The sequence below is a fragment of the Scyliorhinus canicula genome, chromosome 2, assembly GCF_902713615.1.
Source record: "Scyliorhinus canicula chromosome 2, sScyCan1.1, whole genome shotgun sequence".
In the NCBI taxonomy this organism is placed as follows: domain Eukaryota; kingdom Metazoa; phylum Chordata; class Chondrichthyes; order Carcharhiniformes; family Scyliorhinidae; genus Scyliorhinus; species Scyliorhinus canicula.
Genome location: NC_052147.1, coordinates 166,565,435 through 166,590,449, shown reverse-complemented (window position 1 = coordinate 166,590,449; position 25,015 = coordinate 166,565,435). Strand labels below are relative to the sequence as shown.

The 25,015-nt window shown below is 44.3% G+C and overlaps 2 protein-coding genes across 2 annotated transcripts in view; one reads left to right on the top strand and one right to left on the bottom strand.

Moving 5' to 3' along the window:
* Positions 1–25,015, bottom strand: part of LOC119961377 (gamma-crystallin S-1-like) — a 67,727-nt gene that overhangs the window by 21,613 nt on the left and 21,099 nt on the right. The window lies entirely within an intron of this gene.
* Positions 22,776–24,413, top strand: LOC119961555 (gamma-crystallin S-1-like). Its single transcript, XM_038788887.1, has 3 exons — positions 22,776–22,847; positions 22,942–23,184; positions 24,063–24,413. Exons 1-3 carry the CDS (start codon positions 22,839–22,841, stop codon positions 24,336–24,338), a joined length of 528 nt encoding a protein of 175 aa, XP_038644815.1. The 5' UTR covers positions 22,776–22,838; the 3' UTR covers positions 24,339–24,413.

Below are 25,015 nucleotides of genomic sequence, written 5' to 3'. Positions count from 1 at the left end.
ACCGGCAAAGCAATCAAACCGAATCCTAACCCACATCTCTCACTGGTGCCTAAATGTCTGCAGCTCCAGTTTAAACCAGCAAATGATCTCTCCTTAAACCTCTAGGTTCTTCTACTGAACTAAAGACACATGTTGCTTGCCTTAAAGATACATGTCCATTAATCTTCTGTGGATCAAAATATGAACGGCAAAATTAAAGAAAGAGGGAATAAAGGGAATAAGCATGAAGGTACCTTACCACCTCAATTGGAACCCAAAAAGTGAAAATGAAGTGACTAAGATGTAAATGATTTAAAACTTCCACTCCAGGTGATGGGCTGTCAGTGTCTTTAAAATGATGGCATTCATGTGATTTCTTCCAATCCTCTACACATCTGTCGTAAGCCATCCTCATTACATCAAAATATTTATTTTCCTGGCTTCCTAAACATAAACAAAACATTGCCGGAATACTTGCTGAATCTTTTATTACATCTGTCTGTGAGATAGGTTGCAGAGTGTCCATTTCACTGGTACATACAAACAATGTACATTTATATTTTATATCTCTCGGAATTACTTTTTCAACAATTGCATTGTGGTTGTTACATAATGTTATCTGCCAAGACTGAATTGGTTCAGAATGTGGACAGCAACATGCTGGTGTTTCATAATCCCAACGTGGTCTGTTCACTTCCGAAATATGTTGTAAATTCAAACAGGATGCCAAGAGAGTGACTTCTGTATCAAATTTCGTCTTTGACCCAGGATTCTGTGTTCAACATGCAGTACACATATTTTCCGAGCTGTGCAGAACTCACCAGAGTCAACAAGGCAAGAGTGTAGCGGGGAATCATTGTTCAGTGAAACTGACAGGCTAGTAAGCATTTTATTTTTTATTTTTTTAAATTTAGTGTACCCAATTATTTTTTCCAATTAAGGGGCAATTTTAGAGTGGCCAATCTACCTATCCTGCACATCTTTGGGTTGTGGGGGTGAAACCCACGCAGACACGGGGAGAATGTGCAAATTCCACACAGACAGTGACCCAGGGCCGGGATTCGAACCCGGGTCCTCAGCACCGTGAGGCAGCTGTGCTAACCACTGTGCCACCGTGCTGCCCCTCTTGTAAGCATTTAAGCAATGGCACTGCAAAACTGCTGCCTTGTCAACAGCCGTCTGATAATTTAAAAAAACATTTGATTGATATGAATTATTATACCACGGTTTATTACTTTTAGTCTTGCTGATAACAAAAGATCCAACTAATATTCTCCACAATGATCAGTGATAGTTATGGAAGGAAGAATTTATTCTCATTCAGGTGAGATGTGATTGGACAATCTTCTTACTTAACTGCATTACCTCAGCATTTATAGATTAACTACAGCACAGTTTAGATAGAGAATGAAGCTCACTTCCTCTGATACACTTGTCGCATTTTCAACCAGCTTTTCTTTGGCCTCTTAATTTGTGCCAAATTTCATGCCCTCTGAGTGCAGGTGGAGGTACTGAAGGAGAATCAAGAAAGTGTTAGAAACTATTTCATGAGATTGGTATTTGCTGTTTGCAGCTGTTCTAATTCACCTTGCAATTCTCTCACTTAAAAACTATTTCCCTGTTCTCACAGATAAATGCATAGAGAATGGCTCAACTGCCCTTGAGTTTAACACTGCAGGTGCGCCTGGACAAAAGCTGAGTCCGTGAACACAGTACAGCACAGTGAAGCATGTTATCACTCTGATACATATTATTGTTTTGCCATGAGATTATTGAATAGTGGCACAGGCTGAGTGGGCCAAATAGACAACCCCTATTCCTTATTACATGGCTGGCATTGAGATGGCTGGCACTCAGGACTTCAGCAGAATAACAACATTGGGATTACAGCCAGGATATTGAGCTTAATCCTGCATGGATCACTCCCTCTGCCTCTGAGGGAGTTTAAGCGTTTTGGATCAAGTAGGTAAACTCATCAGAGTCCCAGGTGACCATAGGCCACTTTCCCCTTTGAGGGGGAGAGCAGACTGGTGGTGATTTAAGCTGAGAATCACCACACCTTAGACAAGGGGCAAGGCAGAGAAGGCGGGGCCTTCATGGATAACCTCAGCCAGGAATTGAACCCGTGCTGTTGGCCTCACTCTGCATCACAATCCAGCCGTCCAGCCAACTGAACTAAACCGACCCCAGTACATAAGAGAGTTGAGGTCAGATGTACACAAAGATATGTACTGACACTCAATGGCATCCTGCATCATGGAAAGTTCAGAATCCTGAAAAAACCTCGTTCTCACTCCACATGCTTATCTTTGCTATGTCAGAAGGAGATGAATTTGTATAGAGAGCCTCATCATGTAAACTCTGAGATGTTGCTTGCATATCCAGGAGCTCCATTAAATGAACCTATAACTCCAGCCATCTTGACAACCACAGGCAATGTGATCCTTGACCTAACAGGAGGTTAGAAAGGAAATCAGAGCAGAAGTTGGCCATTTAACCCCTCAAGCATGCACCGCCATTCATCCAGTCCATGGCTGATCTTCTATCTCAATGCTATTTTCCTGCATTTTCCCCATATCTCTGATATCTTTAATACCTAGATATTATCAATCACTGTCTTGAACATATTCAATGACTGAGACTTCACAGCCCTCGGAAGTAGTAAATTCCAAAGAGTGAAAAGAATCATCTCAATATCAATTCTAAATTGCCTACCATTTATTCTGCATCTATCTTCCCTGGTTATTGATACTCCACCTCATTCTCTCCCCACCCCAACCAAGGGAAACATCCTTCCTTCATCTACCTTGTCAATCCCCAAAGAAATTTGTAAGTTTCAATGAAATCGCCTCTCATTCTTCTGAGCCCTGGAGAATACAGCCTCCTCAATCTCCCTTCATTGGGCAATCCCATTAATCCAGAACTCATTCCAGAGAATCTCCACTGCACTTGTTTTGTGGCAAGTATGTCCTCCTATAGGTAAGGAGACCAAAACTATAAATGCCGAAGAGCCACTTAAAGTGACGGATCTGCCCTAAAAATGGCAATGTGAGACTCCATTGGTTCTCCAACCAATTGGTGAGATCCTGCTTATTTCCATTAAATTCAACCGCGAATGAAACTCAGGCGGAGAATTGGGTGTCTGGCCAAAATCGAGGTTCGAGCTGAGTGGTGAACTGACTGCTATGCTCTGGCCCCTGCTGGTGGCAGATTTCACGCCCACTATTGGATGCAAATGAGTCCTATTGACCCATTTTGAGCCGATATTTTGAGTAGGTGGCCCGACAGTGGAATTCCCTGAGGAATGCCTCGTATTCCTCGGTATCCATAAATTTGCATGGTGAGGGATACCAAAATGCTTCCTGATTTTGGAGCATAAAACAGTTCCAATTCACCTCCGGTGAGAGAACATGGTGCTGGTTTCTCCGTGCTACCACACCAGTTATTTGGTCAATGGTATTTCCCATTGTGGGCAGCCCCACACCGTCATGAAATCCTTGGGCGTGGGTGCGCTGCAGGTGCAACGGAGAATCCCGATAGCAGAGTATCCAGCCCATAGTCTCACAAACGGAAAATCCCGGCCACTGTAAAGGATGTTGAGGGAAGTAATGGTGGAAATTGCAATGGTACTGGCCATATTCTTCCATTCTTCCTTAGATATGGGAATGGTGTCAGAAGTCTGGAGAATTCCAAACATTACATCCTTATCAAATAAAGGATGAAAACTCAACAACTACAGGCTAGTCAGTTTACTCTCAACAGTGCACAAACGTTTATAAACAATAATCTGGGACAAACTTCACGTGACTTGGAGAAATATGGATTACTTAATGAAAGACACCCAAACTTTGTTCAAAGCAAATTGGGTTCGTGTATCTTGATGGCCACTCATCAGTGCGCATCCTGAGCCCAGAGAGAATCATTGCATCCTCCTGAGTTTTAAAAGATTCACAATATCTTGAGTTAAATTATTTCTCCTCATCTATGACTAAAATCGTCACACTGTAATTTACAGACTATATCCCCAGGCTGTAAACCACCCATCTAAGGAAAACTTACATTCTGCATCTAGACTGTGGAGTCCAGAGAGAATAATGCCTGTTTCAATGAGGTAATTTCTCATTCTTCGCTACTCTAGACTACAGAATATAATGTACTGTGTACCAACGACATAGGTAGGAAGAGAGATGGGGATTTGAGACAGAAATTTAGGGAGCTAGGGTGGAAGCTGAGAGCTAGAACAAACAGAGTTGTTATCTCTGGGTTGTTACCCGTGCCACGTGCTAGCGAAGTGAGAAATAAGGAGAGAGAGGAGTTGAACACGTGGCTGCAGGGATGGTGCAGGAGGGAGGGTTTTGGTTTCCTGGATAATTGGGGCTCATTCTGGGGTAGGTGGGACCTCTACAAACAGGATGGTCTTCACCTGAACCAGAGGGGTACCAATATCCTGGGGGGGAGATTTGCTAGTGCTCTTCTGGGGGGTTTAAACTAATTCAGCAGGGGGATGGGAACCTAAATTGTAGTCCCAGTGTACAGGATGTTGAGAGTAGTGAGGTCAGGGATAGGGTTAAAAGTTTGAAATAGGGCACCGGCAAGCAAGACGCTGGTTTGAAGTGTGTCTACTTCAACGCCAGGAGCATCCGGAAGAAGGTGGATGAGCTTGCAGCATGGGTTGGTACCTGGAATCTCGATGTTGTGGCGATTTTGGAGACATGGGTAGAGCAGGGACAGGAATGGTTGTTGCAGGTTCCAGGATTTAGATGTTTCTGTCAGAACAGAGAAGATGGTAAAAGAGGGGGGGGGGGGTGGCATTGTTAATCAAGGAAAGTATTACGGCGGTAGAAAGGGCGTTTGAGGACTCGTCTACTGAGGTAGTATGGGCCGAGGTTAGGAACAGGAGAGGAGAGGTCACCCTGTTGGGAGTTGTCTATTGTAGCCACTGTAGCCACCTAAAATGGACACTGGACTAAACAAGATGGAGAATCGCTAAGACTGCAGGGAAAAAGCAGTTTATCCAAGGCAGCAGTCTGCAAAGACTCATTAGCATTTTGCAAGCAGCAAAACTAGTTTCTGGCCAGGTGGAAGATCTCAAACCAAAGGTGATAATAGCAAAACACTTTGCATACTAATGAGGCAGTCCAGATCTAGGCACACACAATGGCAACATTTGGGTGAATAAGATACTTTAAGTGGATGTCCAGACAGAGTGGCACCAGAAGTATCCACTAGAAACCGCCCCCGCCATCAAGAAAGACCCTCACATTGGAGGAATTCAAAAGATATCGGTTGGGAGTGATCCAATCGATACCTGAAGGTAAAGCCCGCCCCGAGAAGGCACGGACATTGGGGACCCCTATAAAAGATAGACCCCCACCCATGGTCCTGTCTGTTGTTTCGTGCTCCGGCTTTGACCAAGAACTCCAACATGTATCCTGACTCCAGCCGTTGAGCACCAGCCGCCGAACCGTAAGTGCCAATACGACGCTCGCTACGCGAACCAGGCCCTCTAGACCCCCAGTGACCAGCACGCTCTCTGAAGGTTGCAGACCAAGATCGGAACGAAGGCCTCGCTCCCTGACCTTGCCTGTTCCTGTTTAGTTAAGTATTCTGATCGCTTAGTTTAGTCATAGCTTAGTCCCTTAGCGTGTGCATGCGTATTTATTATAATTGTATAATAAATATTGATCGTTTGGAACTTACTAATCGGTGTATCGTTTTATTACTTTGAACCTGACCTTGGAATATTTGTGAGGTGTCTATACGGCATCTGGCGACTCCTGAGATGAAAATACATACATAGAGCCTAGTAGTGTTAAGCACACGGCCTTTAAACGGAGGCGTGTTAATACACTCCAATAAACGCGTATTACACCCATAGTAAAACGTGCAACACTATAGACCTCCGAATAGTTCCAGAGATGTAGAGGAAAGGATTGCAAAGATGATTCTCGACAGGAGCGAGAGTAACAGGGTAGTTGTTATGCGGGACTTTGACTTTCCGAATATTGACTGGAAATACTATAGTTTGAGTACAATAGATGGGTCAGTTTTTGTGCAGTGTGTGCAGGAGGGTTTTCTGACACAGTATGTAGACAGGCCAACAAGGGGCGAGGCCACATTGGATTTGGTACTGGGTAATGAACCCGGCCAGGTGTTAGATTTAGATGTAGGTGAGCACTTTGGTGATAGTGATCACAACTCGGTTATGTTTACTTTAGCAATGGGCAGGGATAGGTATATACCGCAAGGCAAGAATTATAGCTGGGGGAAAGGCAATTATGATGCTATTCGGCAAGATTTAGGATGTATAGGATGGGGAAGGAAACTGCAGGGGATGGGTACAATCGAAATGTGGAGCTTTTTCAAGAAACAGCTACTGCGTGTCCTTGATAAGTATGTACCTGTCAGGCAGGGAGGAAGTTGTCGAGCAAGGGAACCGTGGTTTACTAAGGAAGTGGAAGCACTTGTCAAGAGGAAGAAGAAGGCTTATGTTAGGATGAGACATGAAGGCTCAGTTAGGGCACTTGAGAGTTACAAGTTAGCCAGGAAGGACCTAAAGGGAGAGTTAAGAAGAGCGAGGAGAGGACACGAAAAGTCGTTGATGGATAGGATCAAGGAAAACCCTAAGGCTTTCTTTCGGTATATCAGGAACAAAAGAATGACTAGAGTAAGATTAGGGCCAATCAAGGATAGTAGTGGAAAGTTGTGTGTGGAATCAGAGGAGATAGGGGAAGCGTTAAATGGATATTTTTCATCAGTGTTTACACTGGAGAAAGACAATGTTGTCGAGGAGAATACTCAGGTTCAGTCGACCAGGCTAGATGGAATTGAGGTTCAAAAGGAGGAGGTGTTATCAATTTTGGAAAATGTCAAAATAGATAAGTCCCCTGGGCCAGATGGGATTTATCCTAGGATTCTCTGGGAAGCCAGGGAGGAGATTGCAGAGCCTTTGTCCTTGATCTTTATGTCGTCTTTGTCGACAGGAATAGTGCCGGAAGACTGGAGGATAGCAAATGTTGTCCCCTTGTTCAAGAAGGGGAGTAGAGACAACCCTGGTAATTATAGACCTGTGAGCCTTACTTCGGTTGTGGGTGAAATGTTGGAAAAGTTTATAAGAGATAGGGTTTATAATCATCTTGAAAAGAACAAGTTGATTAGCGATACTCAACACGGTTTTGTAAAGGGTAGGTCATGCCTCACAAACCTTATTGAGTTTTTTGAGAAGGTGACCAAACAGGTGGATGAGAGTAAAGCGGTTGATGTGGTGTATATGGATTTCAGTAAGGCGTTTGATAAGGTTCCCCACGGTAGGTTATTGCAGAAAATAAGGAAGTATGGGATCGAAGGTGATTTAGCGGTTTGGATCAGTAATTGGCTAGCTGAAAGAAGACAGAGGGTGGTGGTTGATGGCAAATGTTCATCCTGGAGTTCAGTTACTAGTGGTGTACCGCAAGGATCTGTTTTGGGGCCACTGCTGTTTGTAATTTCTATAAATGACCTGGAAGAGGGTGTAGAAGGATGGGTTAGTAAATTTGCAGATGACACGAAGGTCGGTGGAGTTGTGGATAGCGCTGAAGGATGTTATAGGATACAGAGGGACATAGATAAGCTGCAGAGCTGGGCTGAGAGGTGGCAGATGGAGTTTAATGTGGAAAAGTATGAGGTGGTTCACTTTGGAAGGAGTAACAGGAATGCAGAGTACTGGGCTAATGGCAAGATTCTTGGTAGTGTAGATGAACAGAGAGATCTCGGCATCCAGGTACATAAATCCCTGAAAGTTGCCACCCAGGTTAATAGGGCTGTTAAGAAGGCATATGGTGTGCTAGCCTTTATCAGTAGGGGGATTGAGTTTCGGAGCCACAAGGTCATGCTGTAGCTGTACATAACTCTGGTGCGGCCGCTCCTGGAGTACTGCGTGCAGTTCTGGTCACCACATTATAGGAAGGATGTGGAAGCTTTGGAAAGGGTTCAGAGGAGATTTACTAGGATGTTGCCTGGTATAGAGGGAAGGTCTTACGAGGAAAGGCTCAGGGACTTGAGGTTGTTTTCGTTAGAGAGGAGAAGGCTGAGAGGTGACTTAATAGAGACATATAAGATAGTCAGAGGGTTAGATAGGGTGGACAGTGAGAGTCTTTTTCCTCGGATGGTGATGACCAACACGAGGGGACATAGCTTTAAATTGAGTGGTGGTAGATATAGGACAGATGTCAGAGGCAGTTTCTTTACTCAGAGAGTAGTAGGGGTGTGGAACGCCCTGCCTGCAACAGTAGTAGACTCGCCAACTTTAAGGGCATTTAAGTGGTCACTGGATAGACATATGGGTGAAAATGGAATAATGTAGGTCAGATAGGCTTCAGATGGTTTCACAGGTCGGCGCAACATCGAGGGCCGAAGGGCCCGTACTGCGCTGTAATGTTCTATGTTCTATAAGCCCAGGTTTACTTCTCGCATTAAGGTAATAGAAAATGGTGGGTCGCGAATGTTGGCTGGCGTGGGTCGCAAAGGTCCATCGGCATGGGATGCGAAGGTCGGTCAGCGTGGGTAATGAAAGTTGGCCGGCATGGGTCCCGAATGATGGCCGGTTGGTAAAAATGGATTACGTGCAAAAATGTTTGAAAAACATTTGTCTATAAGGATTTTGAAAGGGTGATTGATAAACTGCAGCATGTTAAGCTGCCAGTAAAATTGACACTCATGGAATTATTGGGAAAGTGGCCACATTGATTGAGTGACAGGAAACAGAGTAATTGTGAATGTTTTTTTATTCCTACTAGCTGAAGGTATTCTCGAAAAATATTGTGAGGGCCAACTGTGATGTTGAAAGTTTTGATCGGGGAGAGGGGAAAGAGTTGTGAGAAGAGGTGAGTCACAAAAGCGGGGAGCAATGGTTTTCCCCACAATTATGTTGCAAACCCTGATGGCCGTTCTCGCCAGTGGAATCTTCTGGTCCTGTTGCCCATCCCGAATTGCAATGGCCTTGCCTACTTCTTTTAAATCCTAACCCTGAGGATTTGTCAGGCTTCAGTATCATTATTTTTTTCATGACTATTATTTTGCTTCAGATAATTTGAGTGAATCCTTGCCATTGACATTTGCAAAAACATGGGGAATTGTTCACCAGATTTGTCACTGATTTATAATTACTAGCACAAACTTGTAACTCTGCAGATTGCATGAGCCACTGATCCGGGATCAGATAGTGTATGGAATATGTGATGAGAGTCTAAGGGAAGCATTGTTATGTCAGCAAGATTTAACGCTGAAAATCGCAATTGAAAAGTGTTTATTTCCCCAACAGAGTAAAAATCAATATCTTGAATTTTATCATCGTGAAAAAGGTGCGAACGTCAACCACGAGATCAAGAGTGTTAAATGGTGTCGCAGGCAGTAAAGAAGCACGTTTCGGATGCAGCTAGCTTGCGCGCGCACACTCCAACCCGGGACATTTGCACTTGGCTCAAAAATGCAAGACTAAATAAAAGAAGTCTGCGCATGCGCGAATGTATCTCATGCATCAGAGAGACAATGTCATCACATGTTACCGACATGGCAACGCCCACTTAAAAAGGAAATGTCCGGTTCAAGGCAAAAAATGTTTAAAGTTTGGAAAACTCAATCACTCACAATACAGATCTACAGCGAAATATCAACCTCCGAAAGCAAAACAAAAGAACGTCAACGTTCGCAGTGTGGATTCATTGGAGCAGAACAAATCTGAACAAAATTATTCATCCGAAGAGGATCATTTTTCCTTAGAAAACACGTTTTTCATGGGAATAATTGAAAAGTGTGAAGAACCTCAAGCAATAACCAACCCTCCTCACAGGTCAACATGATCAACTCCAACAGTGAATGGACTTCAACAGTGCAAGTTAACAATTTTCCAGTATTATTCAAGCTTGACACTGGGGCTTCAGCCAATCTACTGTCAAACAAAGATCTCAATATGATTCCAGGAGAACATGAGATGCTACCTGCTGCATGTAGGCTGAAAGACTACAATGGCAACCAGATCGCTTCAAGAGGATCGTGCCATCTTAAAGTCACAAACAAGAAGACACTACGATTTGAGATAGTGGAGAACGAGAAATTATCACTGTCAGGCGCTCAGACTTGTGGAGACTTGCGGCTTGTTCAATGAATCTATATGAATACTCAGGATACTTCACACGTGGAAGCTGAAATCCAGCAGATACTTCAAAAATATCCTGATATATTTAAAGGTATGGGTACTTTACCTTATCAGTACAAGGTTTTACTGAAAAAATATGTAAAACATGTAATTCATCTACCTGGATGGGTTCCTGCTCCTTTGCGAGAGAGGTTGAAACTCGAACTTGACCGACTACAATCACAAGGAATCATCTCTCAAGTCACACCACCGACTGACTGAGTCAGCTCTCTAGTATGTGTCAAGAAATCATCTGGAGATCTTTGAAACTGCCTAGATCCAAAGAATATGACCAAAAATATTCGTTATCCCATTCCTAAGTATGAAGAGATCACATGTGACGAGCCAATGCTCGAATCTTCGCTGAACTCAAAACTTCTCAGGGAATCTGAAAGATGCAGCTTGACGACTCATACAGGTTATTGTGCACTTTCAAAACTCCATTTGGATGCTTCTGCTTTAACCGCATGTCCTTTGGGATAATATCCGCTTCAGAGATTTTCCATAGGATAATGGAGCAGATGACAGAGGGTATCGATGGTGTAAGAGTCTACGTCAAAGACATAATCATCTGATCCACGACTGAAGAAGAACACATTTGTCATTTGAACATGGTGTTTCAAAGAGTCCATAAGTTTGGATTGAAACTAAACCAATCAAAGTGTACATTTGCACAAGCATAGTTAAACTTCTTGGGAGGTACCATATCCAGTCAAGGTGTCAGGCCAGATGATGCGAAGATTTCTGCAATCCAGAATATGAAAATGCCCCAGGATAAAAAGGCTGTGCGAAGATTTCTGGGCTTTGTAAACTTCTAGGGCAAGTTTATCTTGAACCTATCCATGAGGACGTCAGCTTTACACAATTTGATAAGGATGACCACCAACTTTAAATGGACACAAAGTCACCATATTATTAATGGGTGGATCTCAAGCATCAACTAATGACTGCACCAATTCTTGCTTTTTCAACCCAACTAGAGCAACCAAGATGCCCACTGATGAAAGTCAGGATGGAATAGGCGCAGTTCCTTTACAGCAAGATGACCAATCTGATTGGGTTCCTGTTGCATATGCTTCAAGGGCTATGACTGCAACAGAATGCAGATATACACAGGTAGAAAAGGAATGTCTTGGGTTACTCACGGGAATACTGAAATTCCAGGACTATGTGTATGGGCTTCCAACCTTTATAGTGGAAGCGGATCACAGGCCGTTGGTCCACATCATTGAGAAGAATTTAAATGACATGACTCCTCGCCTACAGTGCATCATGATGAAGTTAAGGAGGTATGATTTCAACTTGGTATACACTGCGGGAAAAGATCTCATGATTGCTAATATGTTATCCAGATCAATTGACACAGAAAGTTCACCACCAGAATTTATTAGAGACAAGCTCAAACGCAGTTATGCGCGGAGAATCTTCCGGCATCTGAAGAGACGCTCCAACTGATTGGTCAAGAAACATAGAAAGATGCAACCTTGCTAAGGGTGATGCACCATTTCCAGCATAGTTGGCCAAAGGGACAATGCCTACAATATCAAAACATTCAGACCGAGATAAAAGTAATTGATGGTCTATTGTTACCCAATGACAAAATATTAATTCCACTGAGTCTGTGCTCTGAGATGCTACACAAGATTCACAAGGGACATCTCGGAATTGGGAAATGTAAGAGGAGAGCATGACAGACAGTTTACTGGCCTGGCATCAACATAAAGATAACTGACATGGTCATGACATGTGATACCTGTCGGAAGCATCAACCTGTAGTGTAAAGAGACACTTCAGCAACATGAGTTAACAACGTCACTACGGACAAAAGAAGGCATCGATCTGTTCCATGCTACTGGTCGTGACTACGTTCTCATCATGGACTACTACTCAAACTTTCCGGAGGTTATGAAACTTCCTGATCTTACTTCTTCATCTGTCATAAAGGCTTTTTTCGCGACATGGGATTCCGCACACTGTAATGTTCGATGTTTCGCGAATTGGGAATGGACAGAGGTTTCAAATAACTACAACTTTCGTCATGTGACATCTAATCCACACTACTCACAATCCAATGGGAAAGTTGGAAAAGGTTTTCACATCATCAAACAACTTATCAGTAAAGTGAATGATTAACAATCTGACATACGTTTGGCTTTGTTATCGTACCGAGCAACTCCATTAAGCTCAGGACTGTCACTAGCTCAGATACATTTTAACAGAGACGGCCGAACAACTTTACCTGCAATAAAACTCAACGATCCTGATCACGTGTATGTTCTCAAAAAATCAAAGAACAATGTTCTAAACAGTGACAATGCTATGATCAGCACACGATCAAGCTCAAACCCACTGACAAAAGATGAGACTGTCAGACTAAGAAAACCAAAGGGAGGATGGTCTGCTCCAGCCACTGTACACAGGCAAACAGCCCCGCGATCCTACATCGCCAAATCAGCTGATTTTTTGACGCAACCGGCAAGATCTACTGAAGATTCGACTTCAATCACCAGATTTCCTACATTGAATCTAAATGAGCTACTCATTTGACAAAATTTACTTCACAGCAAGACGACAGACGACGTTCACAATGGCATTAAATTATCCACATCATCATTTCAACAGGTATAAAAATCTAATAGAAGAAGAAAGAAACCCAACCAATTCAATTTATAGATATTGGACTCTAAAATGATACTTAACTTTGTATAATTATCAATATTGTCATAACTTGTACAGTTATACACATCCTTATTTATATTTTCTTGTTGTACAATTTTCTTTAACCAGTTCAGAAAATGTGTTAAAAAAAAGGGGATGTAGTAATCTGCACACCTGTATGTATATAAAGGGTAATGTTTAGAAGTAACAACTAAGTAATCCCTAGATGGTAGCATGAGAGATGGTTGGAAAAGACAGACTTGACACTTCCGGTGGCGGCCATGCAGTAGGTGATCGCACATTTGGTAGCACTCGCTTGCGACGGAGCTTTTGGAACTTTCCTCCCGATTTTGTCAGAATTTTATTGGAATAATCGGTGGAGAGTGAGACAGTGGGGAAAAAGTCCCAACCAGTATATGGAGCAGTGGACTAGAAGTGGCTTCACAAGCAGACATAGTCGAGCAAAGAAGGCGCGTGCAGAAACGGCACCACAGGAAAGCATGGCGGGTGCGCAGGATCCTGGTGCGGTGGCACAGTGGTCGATGGTACAGCTGGTGAAGTTCTTTGAGGAGAGCTTCGCTAAAGTAGGATACCCTAGACAAGATTAAGGCATCGATAGATCGGGTTGAACAGGGGCTAGAAACCCACGGATGGACGATCCAGAAGGTGGAGGAAAAGGTGTCCAAGCACGAGGACTATCTAACTGTGTCGGAGGCTGAGGTGGGGCTGATGAAGGACCACCAGAAAAGACTGCAGGAGAAGTTTGAGGATTTTGAGAACAGGTCCAGGAGACAGAACCTGAGGATCATATGCCTCCCGGAGGGTAGTGAGGGATCGGACGCGAGGGAATATGTGGCAAAGTATGCTGCAAAAGTTGATGTGAGAGGGGACATTTACTGGACCCTTGGAGGTGGACAGAATGCAAAGAGCGCTTGCAAGAAAGCCGTGAGCTAACAAACCGCCGAGGGCGATGGTGATAGGGCAGCACGGTAGCATGGTGGTTAGCATAAATGCTTCACAGCTCCAGGGTCCCAGGTTCAATTCCCGGCTGGGTCACTGTCTGTGTGGAGTCTGCACGTCCTCCCCGTGTGTGCGTGGGTTTCCTCCGGGTGCTCCGGTTTCCTCCCACAGTCCAAAGATGTGCGGGTTAGGTGGATTGGCCATGCTAAATTGCCCGTAGTGTCCTAAAAAAAAAAGTAAGGTTGGGGGGGGGAGGGGTTGTTGAGTTACGGTTATAGGGTGGATACGTGGTTTTGAGTAGGGTGATCATTGCTCGGCACAACATCGAGGGCCGAAGGGCCTGTTCTGTGCTGTACTGTTCTATGTTCTATGTTCTATGAATGCACCGGTTCCTGCACAAGGAACAGATTTGCGGTGGGCCAAGCAGAGATAGAGCTGCAACTGGGAGAACTGTGAGTTGCGCATCTACCAGGACCTGGGCGTGGAACTGGCCAAAAGGCGAGCCGGATTTAACAGGGCAAAATCAGCCCTCTTCAAGAAGGGGGTGAAGTTCAGGATGTTATATCCAACGTGTCTGTAGGTCACTTTTGTGGGCCAGGAACTTTACTTTGAATCACCAGGCAAAGCAATAAACTTCATCAAGGACAAAAGGCTGGCAGGGGTCGAAGGAGACTGAATCTTGGGGGAGGGCATTGCAGGATCGATTTGGTTTAAATTTATTTATGTAAGGTTCTGGATATGCAATGCTCTCTGCAACAAGGGATTATCTTGTTTTTTTGCTCCTTCCTTTTTCTTTGGTTTTAGTTTGATAAAGTGTTTGAGCAGTTGCTCAGAAATGTAATTTAAATCTGTTCTGGATGGGTGATGGGTGGGGGGATTTTTTCTGCTGTTTGTTTACTGGGGACTGTGATGCTCTGAATATGGATGTCTGAGCGGGGGGAAGGAGGGAGAACAGTAGGGAGATAGGGTGTCTGATGTCATGGGCGGGAGCTACCAGGCTACTAGGTGAGCTAGTTCACGGAAGCGCAGTGGGGGGTGAGCAGGTGATACGCTTGGTATGGGGGGGTTGGGATTGTGATGCTGCTAATAGGGGTGGGGTGAGCTGCTCTGCTGACAGGGGAGGAACTGTTGCTTGGGGACAAAAGGGAGGTCAAGGACGGCAGATGCCCGAGGGCAGGCCCACGGAAGCGAGGGTCGTGATCTGGAGGCTGACCTATGAAGGGTGATGGCTGATCGGCACGAGGAGGGGGCAGGAAGCCCCTCGACTAGGCTGATCACTTGGAACGCCAGAGGGCTAAATGTGCTAGTTAAGAGGGCTCATGTGTTCATGCATCTGAGGGGACTGAAGGTGGACGTGACAATGTTACAAGAGACACACCTGAACGTTATAGACCAGAACAGACTGAGGAAGGGGTGCAACGGCCAAGCATTTAATTCAGGGCTGGACTTTAAGACCGGGGGGTCACGATCCTGATCAGCAAATGGGTGGCATTCGAGGCAGGGAGAATTGTGTAGGATGTGGCGGGGGGGGGGGGGGGGGGGGGGGGGGGTGGCAGGTACATCATGGTGAGTGGGTGGTACCTGTGAATATATATGCAACAAATTGGGACAATGTTGAATTTATGAGGCGGGTGTTTGGTAAGATTCTGGACCTAGAGTCACATAAGTTGATCATGGGAGGAGGTTTTAATACGGTCATTGACCCAGGGTTGGACCAGTCAAAATCTAAGACAGGGAGGGTGCCAGCCGTAGCGAAGGAACTAAAGGGGTTCATGGAGCAGTTTGGGGGGTTGATCCATTGAGGTTTGGACGGCCAAGAGTGAAGGAGCTTTCTTTTTTCTCCCTATGTGCACAAAATATATTCTAGGATCAACCTTTTTATCCTGATCAGGGTGTTAGTGCTGGGGGTGGTTGATACCGAGTATTCAGCGCTCACTGTGTCGGACCATGCCCCACATTGGATGGATTTACGGGTGAGTAAGGAGAGAGGGCAGCGCCCGCTATGGAGGTTGGATGTGGGACTATTAGCAGATGAGGGGGTGTGCGGGCGGGTGAGCAAGTCCATCCAGAACTATTTGGAAATAAATGATACGGGGGAAGTCTTGGCAGCAACGGTGTGGGAAGCTCTGAAGGCAGTGGTTAGAGGGGAGTTAATCTTGATTTGGCCCATGGAGAAACCATGGAACAAGCAGAAATGGATAAGTTGGTTGGGGAGATACTCCAGGTGGATAGGAGATATTTGGAGGTCCTGGAGGCGGGGTTACTGTAGGAGCAGCGGAGGCTCCAGTTGGAGTTGGGGCTGTTATCTGCGGGAAGGCGGTGGAGCAATTGAGGAAGGCAAGTGGGGCAGTATATGAATATGGGGAGAAGGCCAATAGGATACTAGCACATCAACTGAGGAAAAGGGAGGTGGCTGGGGAGATAGGGAGAGTAAAGGACAGAAGTGGGAACGCGGCCTTGGACCCAGTAGGGGTGAATGGGGTGTTTAAGGAGTTATATAACAAGCTATATGAGTCGGAACCCCGGGGTGGGATAGAACATAGAACATAGAACATTACAGCGCAGTACAGGCCCTTCGGCCCTCAATGTTGCGCCGACCTGTGAAAGCCCTCTAAAGTCCCTCTACACTATTCCCTTATCATCCATATGTTTATCCAATGATCATTTGAACGTGTTTAGTGTTGGCGAGTCCACTACTGCTGCAGGCAGGGCATTCCACACCCTTACTACTCTCTGAATAAATAACCTACCTCTGACATCTATCCTATATCTTTCTCTCCTCAATTTAAAGCTATGTCCCCTCGTACTGGACATCACCATCCGAGGAAAAAGGCTCTCAATGTCCACCCAATCTAATCCTCTGATCATCTTGTATGCCTCAATTAAGTCACCTCTTAACCTTCTTCTCTCTAATGAAAACAGCCTCAAGTCCCTCAGCCTTTCCTCATAAGGTCTTCCTTCCATACCAGGCAACATCCTTGTAAATCTCCTCTGTACCCTTTCCAATGCTTCCACATCCTTCCTATAATGCGGCGACCAGAACTGCATGCAATACTCCAAATGTGGCCGCACGAGAGTTTTGTACAACTGCAACATGACCTCAGGGCTCCGAAACTCAATTCCTCTACCAATAAAAGCTAACACACCGTACGACTTCTTAACAACCCTCTCAACCTGGGTGGCAACTTTCAGGGATCTATGAACATGGACACCGAGATCTCTCTGCTCATCCACACTACCAAGAATCTTACCATTAGCCCAGTACTCTGTCGTACTGTTATTCCTTTCTAAATGAATCACCTCACACTTTTCTGCATTAAACTCCGTTTGCCACCTGTCAGCCTAGCTCTGCAGCTTATCTATGTCCCTCTGTAACTTGTAACATCCTTCTGCAGTGTCCACAACACCACCGACTTTAGTGTCATCTGCATATTTACTCACCCATCCTTCTACGTCCTCCTCCAGGTCATTTATAAAAATGACAAACACCAGTGGCCCCAAAACAGATCCTTGTGGTACACCACTAGTAACTGGACACCAGTCTGAACATTTCCCATCAACCACCACCCTTTGTCTTCTTCCAGCTAGCCAATTTCTGATCCAAACTGCTAAATCACCCTGAATCCCATGCCTCAATATTTTCTGCAATAGCCTACCGTGGGGAACCTTATCAAACGCTTTACTGAAATCCATATACACCACATCAACTGCTTTACCCTCATCCACCTGTTTGGTCACCTTCTCGAAGAACTCAATAAGGTGTGTGAGGCACGACCTACCCTTCACAAAACCATGTTGACTATCTCTAATCAAATTATTCCTTTTCAGATGATTATACATCCTATCTCTTATAAACCTTTCCAAGACTTTGCCCACAACAGAAGTAAGGCTCAGTGGTCTATAGTTACCGGGGTTATCACTACTTCCCTTCTTGAACAAGGAGTTTTCCACTCCAGCCGATGCATCCTAAGTCTTGCCTCATCGCATCATAATTGCCTTTTCCCAAATATGACTCTTGCCTTGCGGTATATACCTATTGGATGGAGGGGATGAGGCAGTACCTGGGTCAGTTGAAGTTCCCGAAGGTGGAGGAAGGACTGGTGGAAGGGTTGAGGGCCCCAATTAAAAATGAGGAAATAATGGAGGGGCTGGAGGCCATGCAGTCGGGTAAGGCCCCGAGACTGGACGGCTTCCAGTGAAATTTTACAAGATGTTCTCGCAGATGTTGGGCCCGCTGATGGTGAGAGCATTTAATGAGGCAAGGGAGCGGGGTGTCCTTCCTCCAACAATGTCACAGGCCTTGATCTCATTGAATCTGAAGAGGGAGAAGGACCCTGAGCTATGCGGGTCATACAGGCCAATCTCCCTATTGAATGTGGACGCCAAACTGCTGGCTAAAATTTTGACCACAAGGATAGAGGACTGAGTTCCGGAGGTGATAGGGGAAGACCAGGCGGGCTTTGTGAGGGGCATGCAGCTTACGGCCAATGTTAGAAGGCTCCTAAACGTAATCATGACTCTCTCAGAGAGGGGGGAGGTTGAGGTGGTGGTTGCGATGGACGCAGAGAAGGCCTTTGAACGGGTGGAGTGGAATTATTTGTGGGAGGTTTTAGGAAGGTTCGGTTTTGGACAGGGCTTCATTGATTGGGTGCGGTTGCTCTATCAAGCACCAGTAGCAAGCGTGCAAATGAATCGGCTGATGTCGGGCTAATTTAAGCTGCACCGGGGGACAAGGCAAGGGTGTCTCCTCTCCCTGCTATTGTTAGGTCTGGCTATGGAGCTATTGGCTATGGAGTTAAGAGCTTCTAGGAACTGGTAATGGCTGGTCCGGGGGTCTCGCTTTACGCGGATGACCTGCTCCTGTATATTTCTGACCCGTTAAGGGGGCTGGGTTATGTGGATCCTAGGGGAATTCGGTCAGTTTTCGGGTATAAATTGAATATGGGCTAAGATAAGATGTTCGCGATCCAGTCGAGGGGGCAGGACAGGAGAATTCGAGAGCTGGCGTTTAGAATGGTGGGAATGAGCTTTCGCTATCTGGGAATACAGGTGGCACAGGAATGGGAGACATTGCACAAGCTAAACTTGTCCCGGCTTATAGAGCAAATGAAGGAGGACTTTAGGAGATGGCACATGCTCCCGCTGTCACTGGCGGGGAGAGTACAGACCGTGAAAATGACGGCCTTCCCCAGATTTCTGTTTGTTTTTCAGTGCCTCCCCATTTTATCCCGAGGGCCATTTTAAAACGGGTAAATAGGCTGATTTTTGGGCTTTGTGTGGGTGGGCAAAACCCCGCGAGTGAAGAAAGTGTTGTCGAAGCGTAGCTGGTGGGAGGGTGGGTTGGCGCTGCCTCCCCAAGTTTAGAGGATTTTTGGCACGGTTTCGCTGATGTCATCTCCATGGTACATGAATCAAGGGTGGTGCCAGGTCCGGAGGTGGCGATCTTTGGAGTGTCGTAAGAGGCGGGAGACAAGGGGGCGGGAGAGGCTGACATTTTGGCCTTTGCCTCCCTGGTAGCCCGGAGATGGATACTGATAATGTGGAGTGACACAAAGCCCGCAAAATCAGAGACCTGGGTTAGCGACATGGCTGGGTTTCTCAGTCTTGAGAAAATAAAGTTTGCCCTTCGAGGGTCAATGTTAGGGTTCGTCCGGAGGTGCCAGCCATTTGTCGACTTTTTCGGGGCAAATTAAATGTCAGCAGAGGCAGAGATCTAGGGGCGGGGATGGTTTAAGCTATTGTTTCATTGATTGGAGGCTTGAGGATCGTGTCAGGGATGGAAATGTCTTACATACTATGTTCATGTCGTTGTTATTGTTATTACTATTGTTATGGGGTTTAGAGAACCCCAAAGTGTATCATGGAGTTCACCTGACCCAGATTTTAATAGACAACTTTTAATAGATTGTGGTATGGGGAGCACACAGCCCACTCTACAGGTGTGGTACAGCAGAAATGGAAAAGTATCTTTTTACTGCAAAACAATGTTTATTCTATGAACTCAAGTTAACCTTTTTAAAACATACAGTGAACATCTCAGCAACCATTAATTCAAATACAACCCCCAAAGAATACAACACTAAGTAATTCTTAAGCTGTCCTTTTAACATTGAGAAGACTTAAAAGAAAACTTTCAGCAGAAGCACATCAGGTTAAAGTCACTACTAAGAGCAGTTATTAGCTTTAAATCACCAAAGGATCGATTTAAATTCTTTAGATTACAGAGAGAGACTGTAATACACCTTCTGGCTGTGACTGCAGCTATCCTGCTCTAAATCACACCCTTCAGCAAACAGCCGAAAACAAAGGAAAAAGCTGACAGCCAGTCCAGCTCCACCTACTCTATGACATCACTGCAGTAATAAACACCTATTTCTTAAAGGTGCTCTCAAAAGACACTATAAAACTATGAATACCCTAATAAAAAAAATTTTGAAAAATAAAAGATCGACACAAACCGGGTTCCCGCCTCTTCATGGATGTAGTGACGAGTAACCAGAGGTAGAGAGAGATAGTTCAGAGTGCAGGTGTTGCGAATCATTGTTAATATATATTTAATCTTGTTTATTTAATCTCCACTTTAGTTTTTGAAGAGAGAACAAACTCACAGTATATTTGTTAACGTTGCTCAATAAATAATTTGCTTTAACTGGAAGAGTTCGAGTGTTAATGAACATCGATAACAGGATCATCTTGGTAAGAAGCAAATTAATAACATATATTACACAAGATAATATAACACTTTCCAAGTCACCAGTATCATTGCTTTGATTCCAGTTTTGTACGCAATTTCTTTATTTTAATATTGTCACTTATCTCTTTATTTATCACTGGATTTCTTTTATTGACTTTTGGATGAAAAGGAAAAAGTTGGAACTTCTGGAAAAGTGTGGAGGATTGTGCCTAATTGGATAACTCATTGAAAGAACACAGCAGATGGAGTGGGATGATCCATGATCCACATTTTGTGATTCAATAACTCTGTCACATTGCTGTTTCTGAGCTTGAGGATGTCACATCTGGTAACAGAATTTGCCATTATGTCAAAATTATGTTATGTTTCAGTCACCCAGAGCCTCTTTCCTCCTTCATTGATTTTTATTTGGTGAAGAATTCAGCTCCCCGCTTCCCACTTTAGAACAAACATTCTAAAAATGAATTTGCTCACACTAACACCTGACGTTCTATTGTTCTGTTTATTGTTCTAATGTGCCTTCAGGTAAACTGAATTTGTTAAAATGCTGCAACATAATATCATGCACCAATAGATTCATAAACAGCTTCTTCCCTGCTGTTACCAGACTCCTGAATGGCCCTCTTATGGATTGAGTTGATCTTTTGAAATATCTTTGCTACAGTCATAGCACAATACTCCATATGCACAAATGAAGTTGGAGGTCAATAATCTCAGCTCCAGGACATCGGTGCAGTAGTTCCTCAGGGTTGTGTCCGAACCCCAACCATCTTCAACTGATTCATCAATGACCTCCTTTCCATCATAAGGTCAAAGTGGGGATGTTTGCAGATGACTGCACAATGTTGAGCACCATTAGTGACCACCCAGATAATGAAGCAGTTCATGTACAAATGAAGAAAGACTTGGACAATGTACAGGCTTGGGCTGACAAGTGCAATTTACATGCATGCCTCACAGGTGGCAGGCAATGACAATATCCTACAAATGAGGTTCTAACCACTGCCCCTTGAAATTCAATGGCATTACCATCGCTGCATCCCCCACATCCTGGGGTTTACCATCGATCAGAACTGAACTGGACTAGCCACAGTAATACTGTGGCTACTAGGGCAGGTCAATGCTAGGAATCCTAAGGTGAGTAACTTCCCTCCTGATCCCCCAAAGCCTGTCCACCATCTACAAGGCACAAGTCAGGAGTGGAATGGAATACTCTCCACTTGCCTGGATGAGTGCAACTCCATCAACACTCAAAAGCTTGACACCATCCAGGACAAAGCAGCCCCATTGATTGCTCCTCCTTCCACTAACATTCAAAACATTCATGGATGAACAATGGCAGCCGTGTGTACAATCTACTAGATGCACTGGAGCAATTCACCAACGTTCCTTGGACAGTGCCTTACAAACCCATGACCACTACCATCTACAAGGACAAGAGCAGCAGATGCCTGGGAACCCCACCATCTGAAGGTTCCCCTCCAAGTAACACATCACCCTGACTTTCTTCACTGTCGCTAGTGCAAAAAACTTGTAACCCCCTCCCGAACAGAACAGTGGTGTACTGACACCTCAAGGACAGCAGCGGTTCAAGAAGGCAACTCACCACCACCTTTAGAAGCGCAACTAGGGATGGGCAATAAATGCTTACCTAACCAGCGACTCCCACATCACATAAATTAATTTTAAAATGCAAGACCCGATGTCTATGTTTATGTAGTTACATCAAGCATTTATCATATGTTCTCTGTTTTCATGTGTGGAGCGATGTGCCTGGACTGTACTTAGAACAATACTTTCACTGCACTTCGGTATACGTGGCTCTAAGTCAATTTCTAAATCGAATCAACATACAATTACGTGCGCTGCTAAAAGTTCGATAGCCTTTGGAGTACAATCTGGAAGCAAAATACACAGGTAATTATGCATCAGCCATTGTGTAGACTGCTGTAAAGAAAGCACATTATTCTGAAAATGTACATCTGCATCTTAACCGGTTTAGCAGTCAGTTTCAGCACTTACGCTGAACTATTGGAAACATACCTGTTGAATATGTAGTGCCAACTCTTCAGGAATGTCAGTGAAAGTGTTGTACAATATCGGAAACACAATGGATTCCAATGCATTGTTGCCATCTTTATACAACAATTAAAATGAGACGGAGGCAAAACACATTCAGTGTTACATAGGTGCGTTAAAATGGTTCTCTTTAGTGTATGTGACATGTGTTTTGCTGTTTTGTGCTGAGTTCAAACTATTGCAATCATTAAAATAACAAAAGTACAGTCCAGGGAGGCAATTCTGTCCAACATATAAATACCAAACTGTGAAGTGGTGAAACATAGTCAGTTGCTAAGCTAAAACTCTGAGCTCAAAATGGGGAAGGCAAGGATCAATCAGAATTTATATATTATATTAGAATTCTTCGTAGTCTAGATGGACAAGTTATTAATTTACAAACCTGTGACTTTTTCCACAGATTATCTTTTACGAGGACAGGAACTTCCAGGGTCGGCACTATGAGTGCAGCAGTGACTGTGCTGACCTGTCCCCTTACTTCAGCCGCTGTAACTCCGTCCGTGTTGAGAGTGACTGGTGGGTGATGTATGAGAAACCCAATTACATGGGATACCAGTATGTTCTGAGCAGGGGAGAATATCCTGACTACCAGCGCTGGATGGGATTCAATGACAATATCAGGTCATGTCGTACCTACCCATATGTAAGTTGCTTTTGGTGATTTATATTTTATATCCATACTGAGCCTTAGAAAATGATCAGTGTGCTGAACATTTGACTTTATGCACATCAGCTCTGAAGAGTCATCAGGCCACTGGTGGTTAACAGGTCATGAATTGTCTCCCTGTCAAACATCCAGCCTGACTTACCAATCCACTGGCATGTCTTTCGGTCACTGCCTTAAGTTAATTTTATAATTTTTCAGACACTGTTAAGTTGTGTGAGATGGACCTTAATGTATTGGTTATGCAAGCTGGGGTTACGTCTGGGTGTCATGTCGGCACTCTATTGCAAAATCTGGTGTAATTAGATATATTTATTGTCGATTAATCAAATATTTAGAACTGAAATTCATATTGATGCATTTACATTGCCGAAAATAATAAGGCCATCTGCAGATAGACTGAGACATGATTGGCAACAATGTGGTGACAGACATATGCGTACTCACTGTATCTTATTGTAAATGTTTAATACTTTCTAGGAAAGAGAAAGCTGTTCCCACACAGAGAAACAGAGAAACAAGCTGATCACAATAGGAAACAGAAATATATACAGATTATTACTGATATTGATAAACCTCTGTCTGTGTGCACCAACTAATATCAGCCCTGTGCACTCTTACACACACATCACTGATTAACTGTTTAAAATTAGATAGGAGCTGCTTGTTGGTAACAAGTCTAAAAGATAATTAACCTCTTGAATCGACGTTAACAAATTATCTCAGCTTTGTTCTCATTGTTGATCTCATCATCTGGGCTCCATGATATTCCTTCCTTCACAATGTTTCTCTTTTACTGCATATAACAAATGTATATTAATTATTTAATAATTAATATAATCTGTTTTCTATTACAGTACCGAGGTGGAAACTACAGAATGAGAATTTATGAGAGGCCTGACTTTGGAGGACAGATGATGGAATTCATGGATGACTGCCCATCTGTCCAGGATCGTTTCCGTTACCGTGACATCCACTCCTGCCATGTGATGGACGGTTACTGGAACTTCTATGAACATCCCAACTACAGAGGCCGACAGTACTTCATGAGACCCGGTGAATACAGGAGATACAGTGACTGGGGCGGCTACAACTCAACTATCGGATCTTTCAGGCGAATGAGGGATTTCTAGTTTTTCATTGTAAAATATGATCTTAATTTATTGAATCAGTTGTCAACATAATAAATACTCTCTATTACACTGTCATCTTGTTTAAATCACTTATTTCGAATTCTTGACAGAAACTGCTCAAAGCAGTGTGACGTATCCGGTGGGCACCTGCACAATATCTCACCACAGTGATCTCAGGTTTGTGATTATCAGTAAAATGAAAAAATAGAGAAGCAGCAAATGTGTGGACTGATCCTCCAGAAAAACTGGGCCGGTGCCAATCCTCTGCTGATCTTGCTACAGCTTGTACTGTCAACAGGAGATTATCTAATTTCTCTGGGTATTTCAAGCATTTTTTTTCAAGACATAGTGATCTGTTGGTGGTGGGGAGTGGGTTTGGGAATTTGCTGCGTGGCAGGTGGACCTGATACCAGGAGTGAGGTGGGAACGGATCTTTGCAGCTCGTTGGGGGTCGTTAGTTTTCTTCTGACATTGGAGGGAGCACCTCCTTGTCCTGCTGCCTGAACTAAGAGCAGCTGCCACTGCCTGCCAGGCAGAATTGGTGACCCTGCCGCTCGTCGTCCAACCTCCTCGGAAGAACGGGATGTCAAGCCTCTCATTCACAGCGTTGAGAAGCTTGGCCTGGTCGGCATCACAAAAGCGAGGAGCAGGTCTGCGCGCTGCCATGCTTGTATGTT

Excerpts from the sequence above, each read along its gene's own strand:
- LOC119961555 (XM_038788887.1), top strand. Across the intron at positions 23,185-24,062 it reads CATGTCGTACCTACCCATAT|TACCGAGGTGGAAACTACAG; the intron begins GTAAGTTGCTTT and ends TTTCTATTACAG.